Source organism: Hipposideros armiger, unplaced genomic scaffold (genome assembly GCF_001890085.2).
Source record: "Hipposideros armiger isolate ML-2016 unplaced genomic scaffold, ASM189008v1 scaffold_431, whole genome shotgun sequence".
Lineage (NCBI taxonomy): Eukaryota > Metazoa > Chordata > Mammalia > Chiroptera > Hipposideridae > Hipposideros > Hipposideros armiger.
Window position 1 is genome coordinate 833,035 of NW_017731781.1, and position 14,390 is coordinate 847,424.

Genomic DNA, 14,390 nt, shown 5'->3' on the forward strand with positions numbered 1-14,390 from the left:
GGTGGTTACAGCGCAGGCTCGTAACACAAAGTTGCCGGTTCAATCCCCATATGGGCCACTGAGATGCGCCCTCCACAACTAGATTGAAACAACTACTTGACTTGATGCTGATGAGTCCTGGAAAAACACACTGTTTCCCATTAAAAAAATAAAAGTCAGCAACATTGTTGCAACAAATTCACATACTTAATTGTCAGAAATTCGTAGGTCACATACAAAGGGAGTCCAAATGGCATCAAACTTCTCAGTGGCAACACCAGAAACTAGAAGAAATAGGAAAATGCCTACAAGAATTTGAGGGAAGATAATATCTGACCCCTGTACCTGGCCAAAAAGCAGGTCTAAAGAACAATCAGTATAGAGTGAAGCAGGAAGTATGTCTCAAGAACGAATGAATGAATGAACAAATGAATACTTTAAATACTTTTTTTTTGTGGTACACAGTAGCTGTTTAGTAAATACAGATATTATACAGATATTGTCATTCAAATGTGAGGATCAAGTTATTTTCAGACATGCAAAAAGTTAACCATTTTACCTCCTATACATCCTTTCTCAAGCTACTGGAGATGTGCGCCACTGAAATAAGGAAATAACCCAAGAAAGAGGAAGGTATGAGATCCAGGAAACAGAGGAGAGGCAAAGAGAACTCCCAAGAATGATGGTAAAGGGAAGTTCCATAATAACAATTAAAAACCAGGTCTACAGGGCCGTCCGAGTGGCGCGATGGTTAAGAACTGGTTTGGGAAGCCAGAGGGCCCTGGTTCGGATCCCACATATGAGGGCCAGTGACACTGCCCTCCACAGCTAAGATGCTGAACAACAGCTCAGCCTGGAGCTGGGCTGCTGAGAGTTGCCGGCGAAGGCATAGGCTGCAGCCCCTGTGGCAGTGGGTTGCCATGGGCTACTGTGTGTACCCAGCAGCCATCGTGAGCGGCCAGCAGCCGCCGTGAGCGGCCGTCCAGAAGCCGGCGACTGATCTGCCTCGCCGGGAAGAGCGCAATGATGGTGCCAACTTGGGCCAGTGAAGCAACGTCCTCCACAACTAGACTGAAGAACAAAAGGACAGCAACTTGTCTGTTCCCCTTACCCCAATTCCCCAGCACTGTTCCCATCCCCCCAATTCCCCAGTAAAAATCTTAAAAAAACAACAAAAACAAAAAGCAGGTCTACAGAACAATCAGTATACAGTGAAGCAGGAAGTATGTCTCAAGAACGAATGAATGAACAAATGAATACTTTGATTAAATACTTTTTTGTGTGTGGTACACAGTAGCTGTTTTATAGTAAATACAGATATTATTTCTGGCGTGGTTCCCTTTCTCCTAGTTGAGCTGGACAAAGCAAAGCTCGCTTGGGTCCCAACAATGCACATTTCCGAGTCTGGCGCGCCCCCTTTTGGTCGCTCCTAGGTACATCACTGTGTCTGTTTCCTGAAGGGGCCCATCTCGAGTGTTCTGGGGCAACTTGGCCAGAAAACAGGAACGTCCCATCAGAGCATTCAAGGAGGGGGGTGGGGGTAGCATTCTTTCACACTGCAGTGTCTCTTAGCACTCAGGAGAAACTCGGAGCTTGCTAACTTTGCTGCAATCTTCTTCGCTGCTGCCAGGCAGATAGAGAAGAGGTACCTCTTCAGGTTCCTATTCTCAATATCCAGCTCATGGACCCAGGGTCTGCTAGCTACAGTCCATTTGGACCACTGCATCAGCCTCCTAATTGGTTCTCTTGCATCTTCTCCCTTCCTCCTCCCAATAAAAGATAAGGAATAGAATGAATTTTCCCCTTAAATCCTCTCTGCTCAATATTAGTTTATCTTACTATTTTTTCCCACTCCCGCTTGCAATGCCAATCAATAATTACATAGCTATAACAAATTCCAAACTTCCTTTTCCTGCTGCCTGCTGTCCAGTCAATTCCTGGCTTCCCCAATCATTCCTTTATGTGTTTCATTCATTGCACAAAAATATGAGCGCCAACTGTGTTGTTGCAAGAGCAATTGCATCACCTATTCATCCTGACCCCTAAGTCCGAGGTCTTTTGGGGTGCCAGTGTTCTGAGGAAACTAAAATGACAAGCAGTAAGAGTAGGGTGGAATTTGTTTATGTCTGTGGCTACATTCCAGTGGTCAAGGGCCCCTCCTTTGACTACGTGGCAGGATAAGAGGAGAGAGATGCTTGGTGGGAGCCTGTCCATTTTGCCACAACCTGGACCTTATGGCATTCTTGTTTAACAGATGTCTTTCGGTTAAAAGTTAGTTGGGATTCTTTGTGCTTTAGACTGGAGAGAAAGGAAGAGGTAAATACTGATTCTAGAATCTAATGCGAACATAATTCGTTCCAGAAAAAAACTCCTGGTATTGCATGCAATACATCGCTTGTTTATGTCAAAATGTATTAGAAATGTTTGCTCATCTTGCGGAACACCCACAAACCATGCTACTCGTAATCCAAGGTTTTGCTGTATATGCTAGCATCCCAACTTTGTGTCCCATAACAATTTAATGAGCAGATCCAAGTTACTTACATGACTTAGAGCAAGGTCTGGAGCACACCCCAAGAAATCTTCAGAATAATCCTGATCTATTAACCTTTGGATATGGTTATTAACTGCTTAAATAATTTATTAACTATCCTAATAATCAGCCAACAGTCTCATATTGTGAGACTGCTGGAGAGCTTGTGAAGGCAAATGATTTTATTATTTCCACAATTATCAATCCAGTAACACAGAGGGCTAGTTTGACAGGCCCTGTTCTGAACTGTGAACCTATACTGGCTCCTATCAATTCTTTTTTCCCAAGGCAAAGCCAAAACCCGCCTTAATAACCTACTCATCCCACCAGATACATCATACGGCCACAATAAGTAAGTGAACACAGGCAGATCAATGGAATAGAAAATAAGGTCAAGAAAGAGAGACCCAAGGGGTTGGTCGAGTGGCTCAGTTGGTTAACAGCGTGAGCTCCGAGCAACAGGGTTGCCAGTTCGATTCCCACATGGACCAGTGAGCTGCGCCCGAGTTGAGCTGCTGCTGAGCTGCCAACAGGTGGCAGGATGGCTCAGCTGGTGAGAGCATGTGCTCCTAACAAGTTGCCGGATCCACTCCCACATGGGATGGTGGGCTGTGCCCTGTCCCCGCAACTAGATTAAAAGCAGTGACTAGACTTGGAGCTGAGCTTACGCCCTCCACAACTAAGATTGAAGGACAACTTGACTTGGAGCTGATGGGTCCTGGAAAAACACAATGTTCCCCTTCCCCAATTCCCCAACACTGTTCCCTTCCCCAATTCCCCAATAAAATCTTTAAAAATCAAAAAAACTAAAACCATAAAAGCATGGCATCATAAAACTACTAGAAAAAAATGTTAGCATCTTCTAACAATCTCAGAATGGTGAAGGCTTTATTTTTATTTTTTATTGGGGAATTGGCTTAGGGGAACAGCATTGGGGAATCGGGGAAGGGGAACAGACAAGTTGCTGTCCTTTTGTTCTTCAGTCTAGTTGTGGAGGACATCGCTTCACTGGCCTATGCCGGTATTATCATTGCGCATTTCCCAGGTGAGGCAGATTGGTTGCCAGCCACTGGATGGCCGATCACGGCGGCTCTTGGCAGCTCACATTGGCTGCCGGCCACTCACACTGGCTTCTGGCTGCTGACGCTGGCTGCTGGCCACTCATGGTAGCTTACAGGAGCCCACTGCAGCTTCACTGCAGCCTATGTCATCGCCAGTGACTCACGGCAGCCCCGCTCCAGGTCGAGCTGTTGTTCACCATCTTAGCTGTAGAGGGCACAGTGTCACTGGCCCTCATGTGGGATCCAAAGTGGGGCCCTGCTGCTCAGAGCTGGTGTCCCAAGCCAACTCTTAACCAATGTGCCACTCAGCCGGCCCACTTTTTAAAAATATTACTCAAAACCCAGGAGTATTTAAGACTGGTAAATTCAATCAATAAAAATGGAAATTTTAAGCATGGCAAAAACCACTATAAGCAGTCACAAGACAAAAGTAAACTGTCAAAAAAATTGCAACTCTTATATACAGAGGATAAATTTTCCTCATATAAAAAGCTATAAAACAAGAAAATAAACCAACAACTGAATAGGCAAAACATATGGACATTTCATAGAAAAGGAAATTTAAAGAGATCTTAAATATATGAAAAGAGCTCAAACTCTCATGAGAGAAATATAAATTAAAACTCATTGATGTGCCATTTCCCATCTAACATATTGGCAGGTCATAACATGTAACAATATACACTGGGGCAAATGTTTGGGGAAACACCCATATTCCTGGTGGGGCAAAAACTGGTACAACATCCATGAAAGGACTCACCAGTTCTAGGAATTTATCCTACAGATAAATATTTATGTGCAAAATGAACACGTACATGTTCACTTGTTTTGTGACAGCATAAGATGGAAGAATTGACATAGTCAATTGACAAAATTGACATAACCAGTCAGGGACTGATTAATTACAGTATAATGAAATTCTAGGCAGCTGTAAAAAAAAAAAAGAAAGAATGAGGAAGCTGTGTATGAACTGAAATGGACTGATCTTCAAATTCTGTCAAGTCCACCTTCAAAAGTCATCTGGAATCCCAAGACATCATCTCTCCTGGCTGATAAGCTTCCGAACTGGCCTCTGCTGCCACCCTTACTCCCTTCCACCTACTTCCCAAGAACAGTCAGGTCCTGGTAAGGCATAAACCACATTATGCTAAATCTGCTCAAAACCTTCCAGTGGTTTCCTACCTCACTCAGAGAAGCTGTTAAGTCCTGCATCACGATCTCCCCATTCCCACTCCCACCCTATTATTTCTCTGACATCTCATTTTCAACCTCACTGGCCTCCCTGCTTTCCTTCAACACCCCAAGAATGTTCCTGCTTCAGAACCTTTTCTTTGTTGTGCCCTCTGCCTGGAAAGCCCTTCCCCCGGAAGTCCACACTGCTCTCTCCCTCAGCAACTTGGGTCTCCATTCACTGTCACCTCAGCCAGACCTTGACCATCCTACTTAAAATTGCACAGACACACACAAATGTAGTAACATGGTGGATATATGGGTGTTCTATAATTCTTTCAACTTCATGTCTTAAATTTTTCCTAAGAAAATGTTAAACACACCCAAACCTATTCCCCTTTCCTTGCTTTCCCACTGCACTTGTCACCGTCTAACATCCATTGTACTTACTGTCTACCCCACACACAACATACAGAATTCAAACACCATTTGGGGAAGAACAGGGATTTGTTTTTTTCACTGCTCTATCTCTAGTTTATAAAACAGTGCCTACTGCTGCACCATCAAATTCCTGGTTTTGATATTGTACTATAATCATGGAAGACGTGAATGTTGCAGGAAACAAGGCCAAGAGGGTCTTGTCACTCTCTCCCCATCTGTAGTCTTTGCAAACTCGTGTGGGCCCCCTCATACTTTAAGAATATATGTATTAGTGAGAAAACTGTGCCAAGTACATAATTGGTACTCAATATTTGTTGAGTAAATCCCATGACTTAGTGAAATTGATTCATATTCAGTGATAACATACTACTACTTGTGTGAAAAGGCAAGAGTTTTTATACAAAATTGCTTATATATGCATATATTATCTCTGGAAGAATATATAAAAACTGATCATACTGGCTGCTCTGAGTAGAAAATCTGGGTGACTGGAGGACAGGGTGAGACTTCAGTAAAACTTCTGTACCTCTTGAGTTTGGAACCATGTGAATTATCTACTCACAATTTAAATTTCAAAAATTTCTGTTCTAGCCTCTTCCTTGGGGTCAGTCAACTTTATCTATTTAGTTTCCACATTCTTTCCATTTTTGAAAAATCACTACTGCAGTTTTCACACCTCTGCGCCTGTCCTTGCAGTGATCCTTAAGTCTTAAATGGCCCGCTCCACTTTTTTAAAAAAGCTCTTGAACTTAAATCAGAGAAAAACAAACAGCTATCAAAGACATTTTAGGGATAAACAGGAAATCTGAATATCACAATTTACTATATACAATACTATTGTATTACTGTGATTTTTTTAAGTTTGATAGTGGGATTGTGATTATGTTGAAAAATGTCCTTAATCTTAGAGGACGTAACATTGCAGAATTTAGAGGTAAAGGGCCATGATGTTTGCAACTTACTTTTAACATGGTCCCACAAAAAAAGAAGTGTATGCATATACATGTGTACTGATTACAGATATATGTGCATATATAAATACATCTTTATGTAGACAGACATTATACAGATAAAAACTAATGTGGGAAAGTGTTAATCTACGCAAAGGTTATACACTGTAAACTATTCTAACTTTTCTGCAGGTTTGAAATTTTTGAAAAGAACAAGGAGGGAGAAATTATTTAAAAACCTCTACTAAGTTCCCCAAAATCAGCTCAAATGTCACTCCTCAGAGGTCCTTCAGGATACATGCAGATGGGAAGTCACTCCCTTTCTGCATTTCCAAGGCACTTTACTTATGTTCATCCTTCAATAGACTAAGAATGAAAAAAAAGTATGGGGCATCTACTTCAAGCCCACAAATTCCAATACCCTCTCATGTACACACCTCTACGTTCATTATCACACGTGCATCCCAGCAAGGCCTAGAAGAAATAGAAGTTCTTAAAGGGATCAGACAGTGCCTAGTTAATGCCCAAATCTCAAGAGTGGGAAGGAAGGCCTGGGGTAAGCTTGTCAAGTTCCTGCCAAGGAGGTACTGGGCTGGAGGTGGAGGGGGTGGAACTGGGCTGTCACTGGAAGGACCTCAGAACAGAGCCCAACCCCCATACCCACTATGGATGCCCCTTTAATTTGGGATGCCCTAGGTTCAAATCTCACAGAATAACTAAACTCGCTATCTTTTCATAATTTTCTAAACTTCCATCACAATTACTCAGCCTGCTCTTTCAGACCAAGGGGCTGTGTGTGTGTGTTCACAGGTTCACTCACTAGAACACTTAATCCCATACATTCCCATACTTGGATGACAAACTCAGAAAAAGGGCTACATCTTCTTGCTCCTTACAGTCTTAACCACACAGGCAACCCAGCACATACTTAGCATTAGCAAGAGCCAAGGGCAAAAATTCTCAAAGACTGACACTCATTTGCTGAGCAACAGGACAGTGTGTTACCCCTGTAAGTCAGCGGTTCCTCCTCTGGACAATGGCGACAACAGGACAGCGATGGAGAACTTGGGGAATGTTACGGATACCTTGAAAAGTACCAGAGACAGTGAGGCTTCTGGCTGGAGACACAGCTGTGGCAAAAGGCAGAAGCAGCAGTCGATAAACAAGGACATAACTTTATTGGAAATGAGGAGTGTGGGGTGCGGGAGAGGGCTAGGAATCAGGCTCTGTGGCCGGTGGTGGCTTCTCGTCATCAGGAGGACAATCGATGAAGTCAGCCAGCATGGCAGCTGTGTCATCCTGCTCCTTTTAAGGACAAAAACGTAAGATTCAAGTCACACACACTGACCATTGTCATCCCAATAATTGTAATTAAAAAAAAATAAAGTCACATACACACACAGTAAGGCTGGGGACAAACTCCTTTCCTCTCCTGGCCCTCCCCAGCCCACCCCTTAGCTGCCCTTCCTGCCTGGCCCACTCGCCTTTTCCTGGAGATCTGTGGCATCTGTCTCCGTCTCCATTTCTTCTGTTGCAGATGACTCTGGTGGGGGTGGTAAATTGTCACCTCCAACTTCAGTCTCCTCTTCCAGAAGGGTTGGGGGAGCACAGGGCTCCTCTTCCACAAGCTCCTGAGGGGGTGACCCTGCTGGGGGGCTCCCCACTTCCCTCTCCAACTCCCCCTGGGAGGGGAGCACCTCCGGGGCCAGTGTGGGCGCTGTCTCGGCCCCATGCTCCTCCTCAGCCCCTGGCTCCTCCACTTCCAATAGCAGCCCGGGCGCGGGCTCGGGCTCGGGCTCGGGCTGGGGCTCAGGCTCGGGCTCGGGCTCGGGCTCCGGCTGCACCTTGGGGGACTCAGCAGGGGGCAGGGCCGGAGGCAGGCTGGGGGGCGGAGGGCCTCCTTCTTCGACCTCCCCCGCTGCTGGGCCAAACTCCAACTCTTCCACCTCTTCCAACTCTTCCTCCTCCTCCTCCTCCTCCTCCTCTTCTTCCTCTAGCTCACCTTCCTCTTCCTCAAATTCCTCCTCAAACTCTTCTTCCTCTTCTTCTTCCTCTTCAAAATACTCTTCTTCATCCTCTTCTTCTTCCTCAAAATCTTCCTCCTCCTCCTCTTCCTCCTCCTCTTCTTCCTCCTCCTCCTCCTCCTCCTCCTCATCGCTGCTATTGATATTAATAACTGTCAAATCTTCTTCCAGGGCTGGGGGTCCTCCCCCACCAGGAGTCCCTTCAGGGACCAACTGGGGTGGTGGGAGTGTCACAGGGCCCGGAACAGGAGGAGGTGGGGGTGGAGGGAGAGGCCCTGGGGTGGCAGGAAGCTCTTCAGGCTCTTCCTTGGCTGGTAGAGGAGGGGAGGCTATTGGTGGTCCAGCTGGGGCTACAGGGGGTGGTGTGGTGCCAGAAGGGGTTGGGGGCGGAAGAGGCGGCAGCCCCTCAGGCACGATCACCACACTGTCATCAGAGTCGCTTTCCAAGGAAATCTCCACATCGGACGCCTCCTCCTTATCATAGTGGACAAATGCTGGCCTGGGCACTCTCCCCCCAAAAGTTTCATCTGGGGTTATCGTAGGTGGAGGAGTGCTGCTAGGGGCAAGGACGGGGTCCTCATTTGAGCCTGCCTGGTGGTTCTCAGGCCCAGGAAGGAGCCGGGGAGGTACAGACACCAGGCCTGGGACAGAGAGGCCTAAGTGGTTGGTTGTGGCTGGAGGTCCAGGGCGTGCTGGGGGCATTGGGCCTGCTGAGGGCATTGAGCCCACTGAAGGCATGGGGCCCGCTGAGGGCATGGGGCCCAATGAGGGCATGGGGCCCACTGAGGGCACGGGGCCTGCTGAGGGCATGGGGCCTGGGGGATGGAAGGGAGGGGTCCTGAATGGAGATGGGGCCTCAGGAGGGGGAACTGGGGCAGGGGTGGGGCAGGTGGGGCCCATGGACTGCAGAGGAGGAACCCGGGGGTGGATCAAAGCACTACAGATCACCAGGGCCTCTGAGCAGAAAGAGGAGACCTGGGGAAGAAAGAAAAAGCAAGTGTGAGTATCTGGAATGCAGGGTTTCACGGTACCAGAGACGAGAGCCTGCCAGCATCAGAAACGAGAATCCTAAACCCAAGAGGTGGACATGGCCCCAGTCAGCAGTTACCTCAATGTTGTCTTCTCTCTGGCCAAGGGAGAGGGCTTGCAGGGCACAGGCGAGAGGAGGTGGGCAGCGAGGAGAAGGTGACAACAGCAGAGCCAGCAGGAGGCGGTAGAGTTCACGGCGGCAGCGAGAGCTGGTGTATGGGGAACTGCCTAGGACCTCACCCTGTTGGACACCCATGACCAGGGGTAGGACCAGATCATGCAGTCTCTGAAAAGGACACAGGGCACACCTAGAGACACCATCGAGACTACCCAACCCTTCTCCAGAGCCTCCTCCCAGGGTGGAATGGAGCCCCTCTGGGGGCACAGCCCCGGCATTGACAGGCAGTGGCCCCGCCCCAATCTCCATGGGCGTCAGGCCCCACTGACCCTGTGAGTCTCCTCCTTGATGAGAGGCCCGCACATGAGGATGCTTTGGCTGAGGCCTGAGGAAGGAGAACGGTGTTTAAGAGGCAGGCTACTGACAAGACAGAGCAAGGGCTTCTCAGCATACAACCCAAGGTGAGCACCCGCTATGCCTCTGCCCGTCTCACGGAAGTCACTTGCTCTAAGCTTGTTTTCTCCACTATGAAAAGGGGATCATTCAAGTACCTCTAGTGCATAGGGCTGCTGATAATGTAAGTGCAAGATTATAAATGTGCATTTATATATCTGGGGAGCATTGGCTCTCCTCTTCAAACAAGGTGGGGTGGCAGGCAAATATAGAGGACCCAAAGGAGTCACCACCCATTAACTGCACAGTAATCGACTATACATTTGCTTCCAGATTAGTGATCGTGTTGGAAGCAGAAAACCCCACTGAGCAGCCTGCCAGGGGAGAATGTAAACTCCACAGGGTAGGGTCTCCCCTGTGCTACAACAGTGCCTGGCATGTAGAGAGGACACGCAAACAAGATAAATGAGGTCCTGGGGAGGGAGCAGTGAAAATGACCAGAACCGCCCCATCCTAACAGCAGGATCCAAGATTCCACCCACAGCCTTGGTAGCTCCATGCTTGCTTCTGCTCCATCTTTTGGCCTTTCTGCAGGCTTTTAGCTGGTTTTGCATCTTATCTACACCCTCCACTTCAACAACTGGTTTTGGGCTATGGCCGCAGGCCATCCCAGCGCCCCAAGGCCTCACCTACCTCTCAGCGCAGCTGCACACACATCGCTGTTGGCATTGCTATCCCCTTTCCGGTGGCTGGGTGGGGCCACAGCCTCCCCCATGTCTAGCTTTAGCTTCTTGGGGGCGCTGGGCTTCCCTATCTGCAAACTCCCATCAGGACTCCCCCGGGGACTGCGCAGCTGATGGGAGAGAAAAACATATATCACATTCTCAGGGAAACATGAAGGCAGGACAGAGTCAGAACATGGTGTTTGGTGAGGAGGCTCATTTCGAGAAGGCGCGCCGGATGAGAGGCCTGCCACAGGAGAGGATGAGCAGAGGCCATACTCACTTTAAGGGCATCAGCTGAGGGGCAGATGTCACTGAGCAGGTGGGTGAGCAGGGCCTCTCCTGAGGCTCCTCCCTGAAGCACTCCTGCTGAGGTGCCACATACCTGCACCCACAGCTCTAGTATAGCGTACACCTTGGTCCGCATGGCGCTGTTGAGTGAGCAGAGGGGAGTCAACATGCCACATCCCGCCTCTCCTCTCTCGGTACTCCCAGCACCTGGGAGCCTCCCACCCCACCTGCATCCCCTCACCCACCCTCTCCTCTTTATTCCCGTCCTTGATGGTCACCTGTAAGGCTTCTCCTGGCCTGGAGAGAGAGCATCCCTACCAATGCTCCATGCATTGAGGACCTGGGGAAGCAGGCGGCTGATCAGAGCACCAAAGCGCAAAAGCCGGCCTCCACACCTGAGGGCGAAGACACAACGTTAGCCCCATTCCCAGTATGTCTCAGTCCCTTCACCCCACATTGCCCAGTCCCACTCACGCGAGGATGAGTGCAGAGAGCAGGTCCAAGGCTTCAAGGTGGATAGAGGGCAGCAGCAGCAACCTCAGAGGACCATCTCCAAGTAAGCTCTGCAGAAATGTTGGCAAAAGAAAGAAGTGGGGGAAGAAAGTGAGACACAGAGTGAAAAATGGAGACAGAAGATGCGTGTGACTAAATACATGTGTGCACAAAGGTAAAGAACCCCCACCCCAGCTCTCCCAACAAAATCAAATCCTATCCTGTAAAACAGACCCTGGAAGGAGGATGAGGGGAGGGATGGTGGAACCTCCCAGCAATGACTCAGTTGGCCCTCTAGTTCATTGTCCCCTAGGGAGGTACGTGCATTATGTGAGCAAATCCACTCTGACCTGCATGTGTGTCGGGAGAAGCACAGGGAATAATGGCATTTGGATAAAAGGAAGGAGATATCCAGGACAACCTCAGGGGTGACACTCGTTTTGGTTGCTTCAGATCCCACACTACTTTCCTGGTGGCCCTGGGTCCTGAAGGACTCTGATCAGGGAACAAACTCTACTTACAATATTCTTGGCACTGATGCTCAGGGTCCGGCAGACGATATCCAGGATTTCCTGCACAGGGACGGACACGGGAGCCGCAAACTCAGAGCTAAAGAGAATCAGAGCCGGGAAACCCTCAGCATACGTTCCCCAGTGTGACTCCACACCCACCCTCAATCGCCTTCCTCATGATGAAGGCAATACCCCCATCTCAACCCCTCCCACTCCAGGCCCATGCTCCCTCCAACACTCACTCACACACCTGAGCATGAGCCCCAAGCAGCGGGCCAGTCCAGAAAACCTCTGCCAAAGACGGAGAAGGACATGGGCGTCACCCTCTTCTGAGGGGGAAAGCAGCATCTCCACTCCAGGGCCTTCATACTGCATAGGAGCTGGACAGAAACACAACCACCTTCACACTCCAGGGATTTCTTCCATACCCTCCCTTTTCATTTGTGGTGGATGACCCACCTATATTCTAACCCATTCTGCCTAGGAATCAACTGCCCCGCCTCGCTGGGCCACCCTCCTGTCATGTTCCGCAACCACCCTGCCACTAATTACCAGCCATGGCCCCTACCCGGTTCCGCTCCCTCGTACAGGGCCCCTAGCAGGCTGTGGAGTGAGGCCAGCAGGCTGTGCAGCTCCTGCTCCCAGCTCTCGGTGTGCTTCAGGCCCTGGGAAAAGCCAGCCCCTAGAGAGGGTACCCGGGAATAACACTCACAGGCCAACTGCAGAAGAAAGGTCAGAAGCCTGGTCAGATGAGAATCCAGCCCAGCCACAGAATCCTCCGGCCCCACCAATGCCAAGAAAGATGGCCATCACAGAGAGCTCTTAGGCAACACAGAAAGGGACAGTGGGGCAGAAGAACACAGATGGAAACACGGAGACAGAAGTCACGCCTTAGGCATCTTATATGTGTTAACAGGGAAGGAAGTGAGAAAGAACATGGTCCAAAAGCAGTAACAAGAGAAACGCTAAGAATGAAACATTAAGTGAAGCTACAATTCAGATTCCCAAGCTCTCCATCTCCCTCCTTTCCCTTTACCTGCTGGAGCTGAGGGCTCAAGGAATCCACCCGAGACAGGAAAAATGCAGCCAGCTTGCCCTGGGTTAGTGGAAAAGAGAGAAAAAGCTGGTGGGTCAGCTCCAAGGCCAGAGATATACACCCTGTCCGTTCCCAGCAGCAGAACCTAAGCCCTGGCCTTTTTCTTTACTGCAGACACAGGACGCAAAGCACTCTAGGGGGCAGCACACCAGAGAGCAGGAATGTTCTCTTGGTAGAAAGACATCCTGAATGTCAGCTCTTATCCTTAGCCTCCCTGTTTGGTGGGGAAAGGGTCTGGACCCATGCCCCAGACACTGGGCTCCCTGCTGCCAGTTTTTACAAAATGATGGTCCTCTCCCTCAAGCCAAAGGGCAGAGTAATGAAAAGCAGCAATCCCTATACCCAACTCCCTACCAGCTTAGACAAGAAATAAGGGTCCAAGCTGGGAGTTGAGGAACCAGAGGTGTGAGGGCAGGCCAAGGTCAAGAGAGACGGGAAGGCCCCAGGGCAGAACTAAGGCAGCACACCTCAGAGCAGTGACCTGTCAGCCAGCAAACATTTACTCTGCTTGCTATGTGAGGGCACTAGCACAGGAATGTTTAAACTGGGCCATAATTTATTTGGGGGTAGAATCAAAGGGGTCTATGAAATGGATGGGGGGGGGGAAATGATGTCATTTTCACTAACCTGTAAGTGAAATGTAGTGTTTCTTTCAATTATAAATGTCAACAAAAAGCCACAGTAGTATCAGCAGTACCTCTGACTGTCACCAATAAAAACCACTCATTTTCTTTTCACATTATATTGGGTTGTCGGAAAAGTCATGACGTATTTTTTCTATGTTTTTCGTTGCAAAAATGTGTAATGACTTTTTTGACAACCCAATAATTGTAACAGGTATCTGAAATATCATTCACATATTTCCCAAATCTGAAATTCAGTAGTTAATAGATCTGCTGCTAGATCTTATTAATACGTTAATGAAGACACACATACTACTCTATGAAAAACTTTTTAAATATATTATTTCGATAAGATTGGTTTTCCTTAGTATTCCACGTATTTTATGTATTTAAAAACATTCTGAGAAGGGGTTCATGGCATAAAAAAGGGTAAGAACACTGAAGCAGATCTATTGGGTTGTCGGAAAAGTCATGATGTCCTTTTTCTGTTTTTCGTTGCAAAAATGCCTAATGACTTTTCCGACAACGCAATATATAAAGGAATGAGACAGGAGTTCTACCTTCAATGGGATGTGAGTTAGTCAGGAGACAGGTGTATGGAAAACAACCTCCAACCAACAGTGGCACCATGAGGGGGCAGAGGGAGAGTCAAGAGTGACTGATGCTGGCAGCCGGGACTGGCGTGGGCAGGACTGAACTGGGCTTAGAAGAAAGAAGAGAATCCCCATGAAACCAGAGAGGGGAAAACACTGCGGAAAGCTACAGACCCAGAAGACACCATGGAGAAGCAGGCTGAGGCCTTAAATCCCAGCCTCGCAAGGAGGGACTTTATCGGGGGGCAGGGTCACTGCATACACAAAGGAAACTTCCAGGGGCTGGCTGAGTGGCTCAGTTGGTTAAGAGCTCGCTCAAGAGTTTGAGCTCTGAGCAACAGCGGTTCAAGTCCAGCCCGAGCT

The 14,390-nt window shown here is 48.4% G+C and overlaps 1 protein-coding gene across 2 annotated transcripts in view; it reads right to left on the reverse strand.

The window, feature by feature from the left end:
• Positions 1–7,289: 7,289 nt before the first annotated feature.
• PELP1 (proline, glutamate and leucine rich protein 1) overlaps positions 7,290–14,390 on the reverse strand; it is a 26,318-nt gene continuing 19,217 nt past the window's right edge. The window contains exons 6-18 of one of the 2 annotated variants that reach the window (XM_019665038.1): positions 12,752–12,811; positions 12,284–12,434; positions 11,966–12,095; positions 11,725–11,812; positions 11,186–11,274; positions 10,990–11,106; positions 10,704–10,851; positions 10,392–10,551; positions 9,635–9,690; positions 9,267–9,473; positions 8,137–9,133; positions 7,619–7,677; positions 7,290–7,439 (exon numbers count right to left, since the gene is read on the reverse strand). In XM_019665038.1, coding sequence (XP_019520583.1) covers positions 7,347–7,439; positions 7,619–7,677; positions 8,137–9,133; positions 9,267–9,473; positions 9,635–9,690; positions 10,392–10,551; positions 10,704–10,851; positions 10,990–11,106; positions 11,186–11,274; positions 11,725–11,812; positions 11,966–12,095; positions 12,284–12,434; positions 12,752–12,811 — 2,355 coding nt within the window. In that variant the 3' untranslated portion in view covers positions 7,290–7,346. Of the gene's footprint in view, positions 7,440–7,618; positions 9,134–9,266; positions 9,474–9,634; positions 9,691–10,391; positions 10,552–10,703; positions 10,852–10,989; positions 11,107–11,185; positions 11,275–11,724; positions 11,813–11,965; positions 12,096–12,283; positions 12,435–12,751; positions 12,812–14,390 lie in introns of both variants that reach the window. The other variant, XM_019665039.1, reaches the window with a different exon arrangement.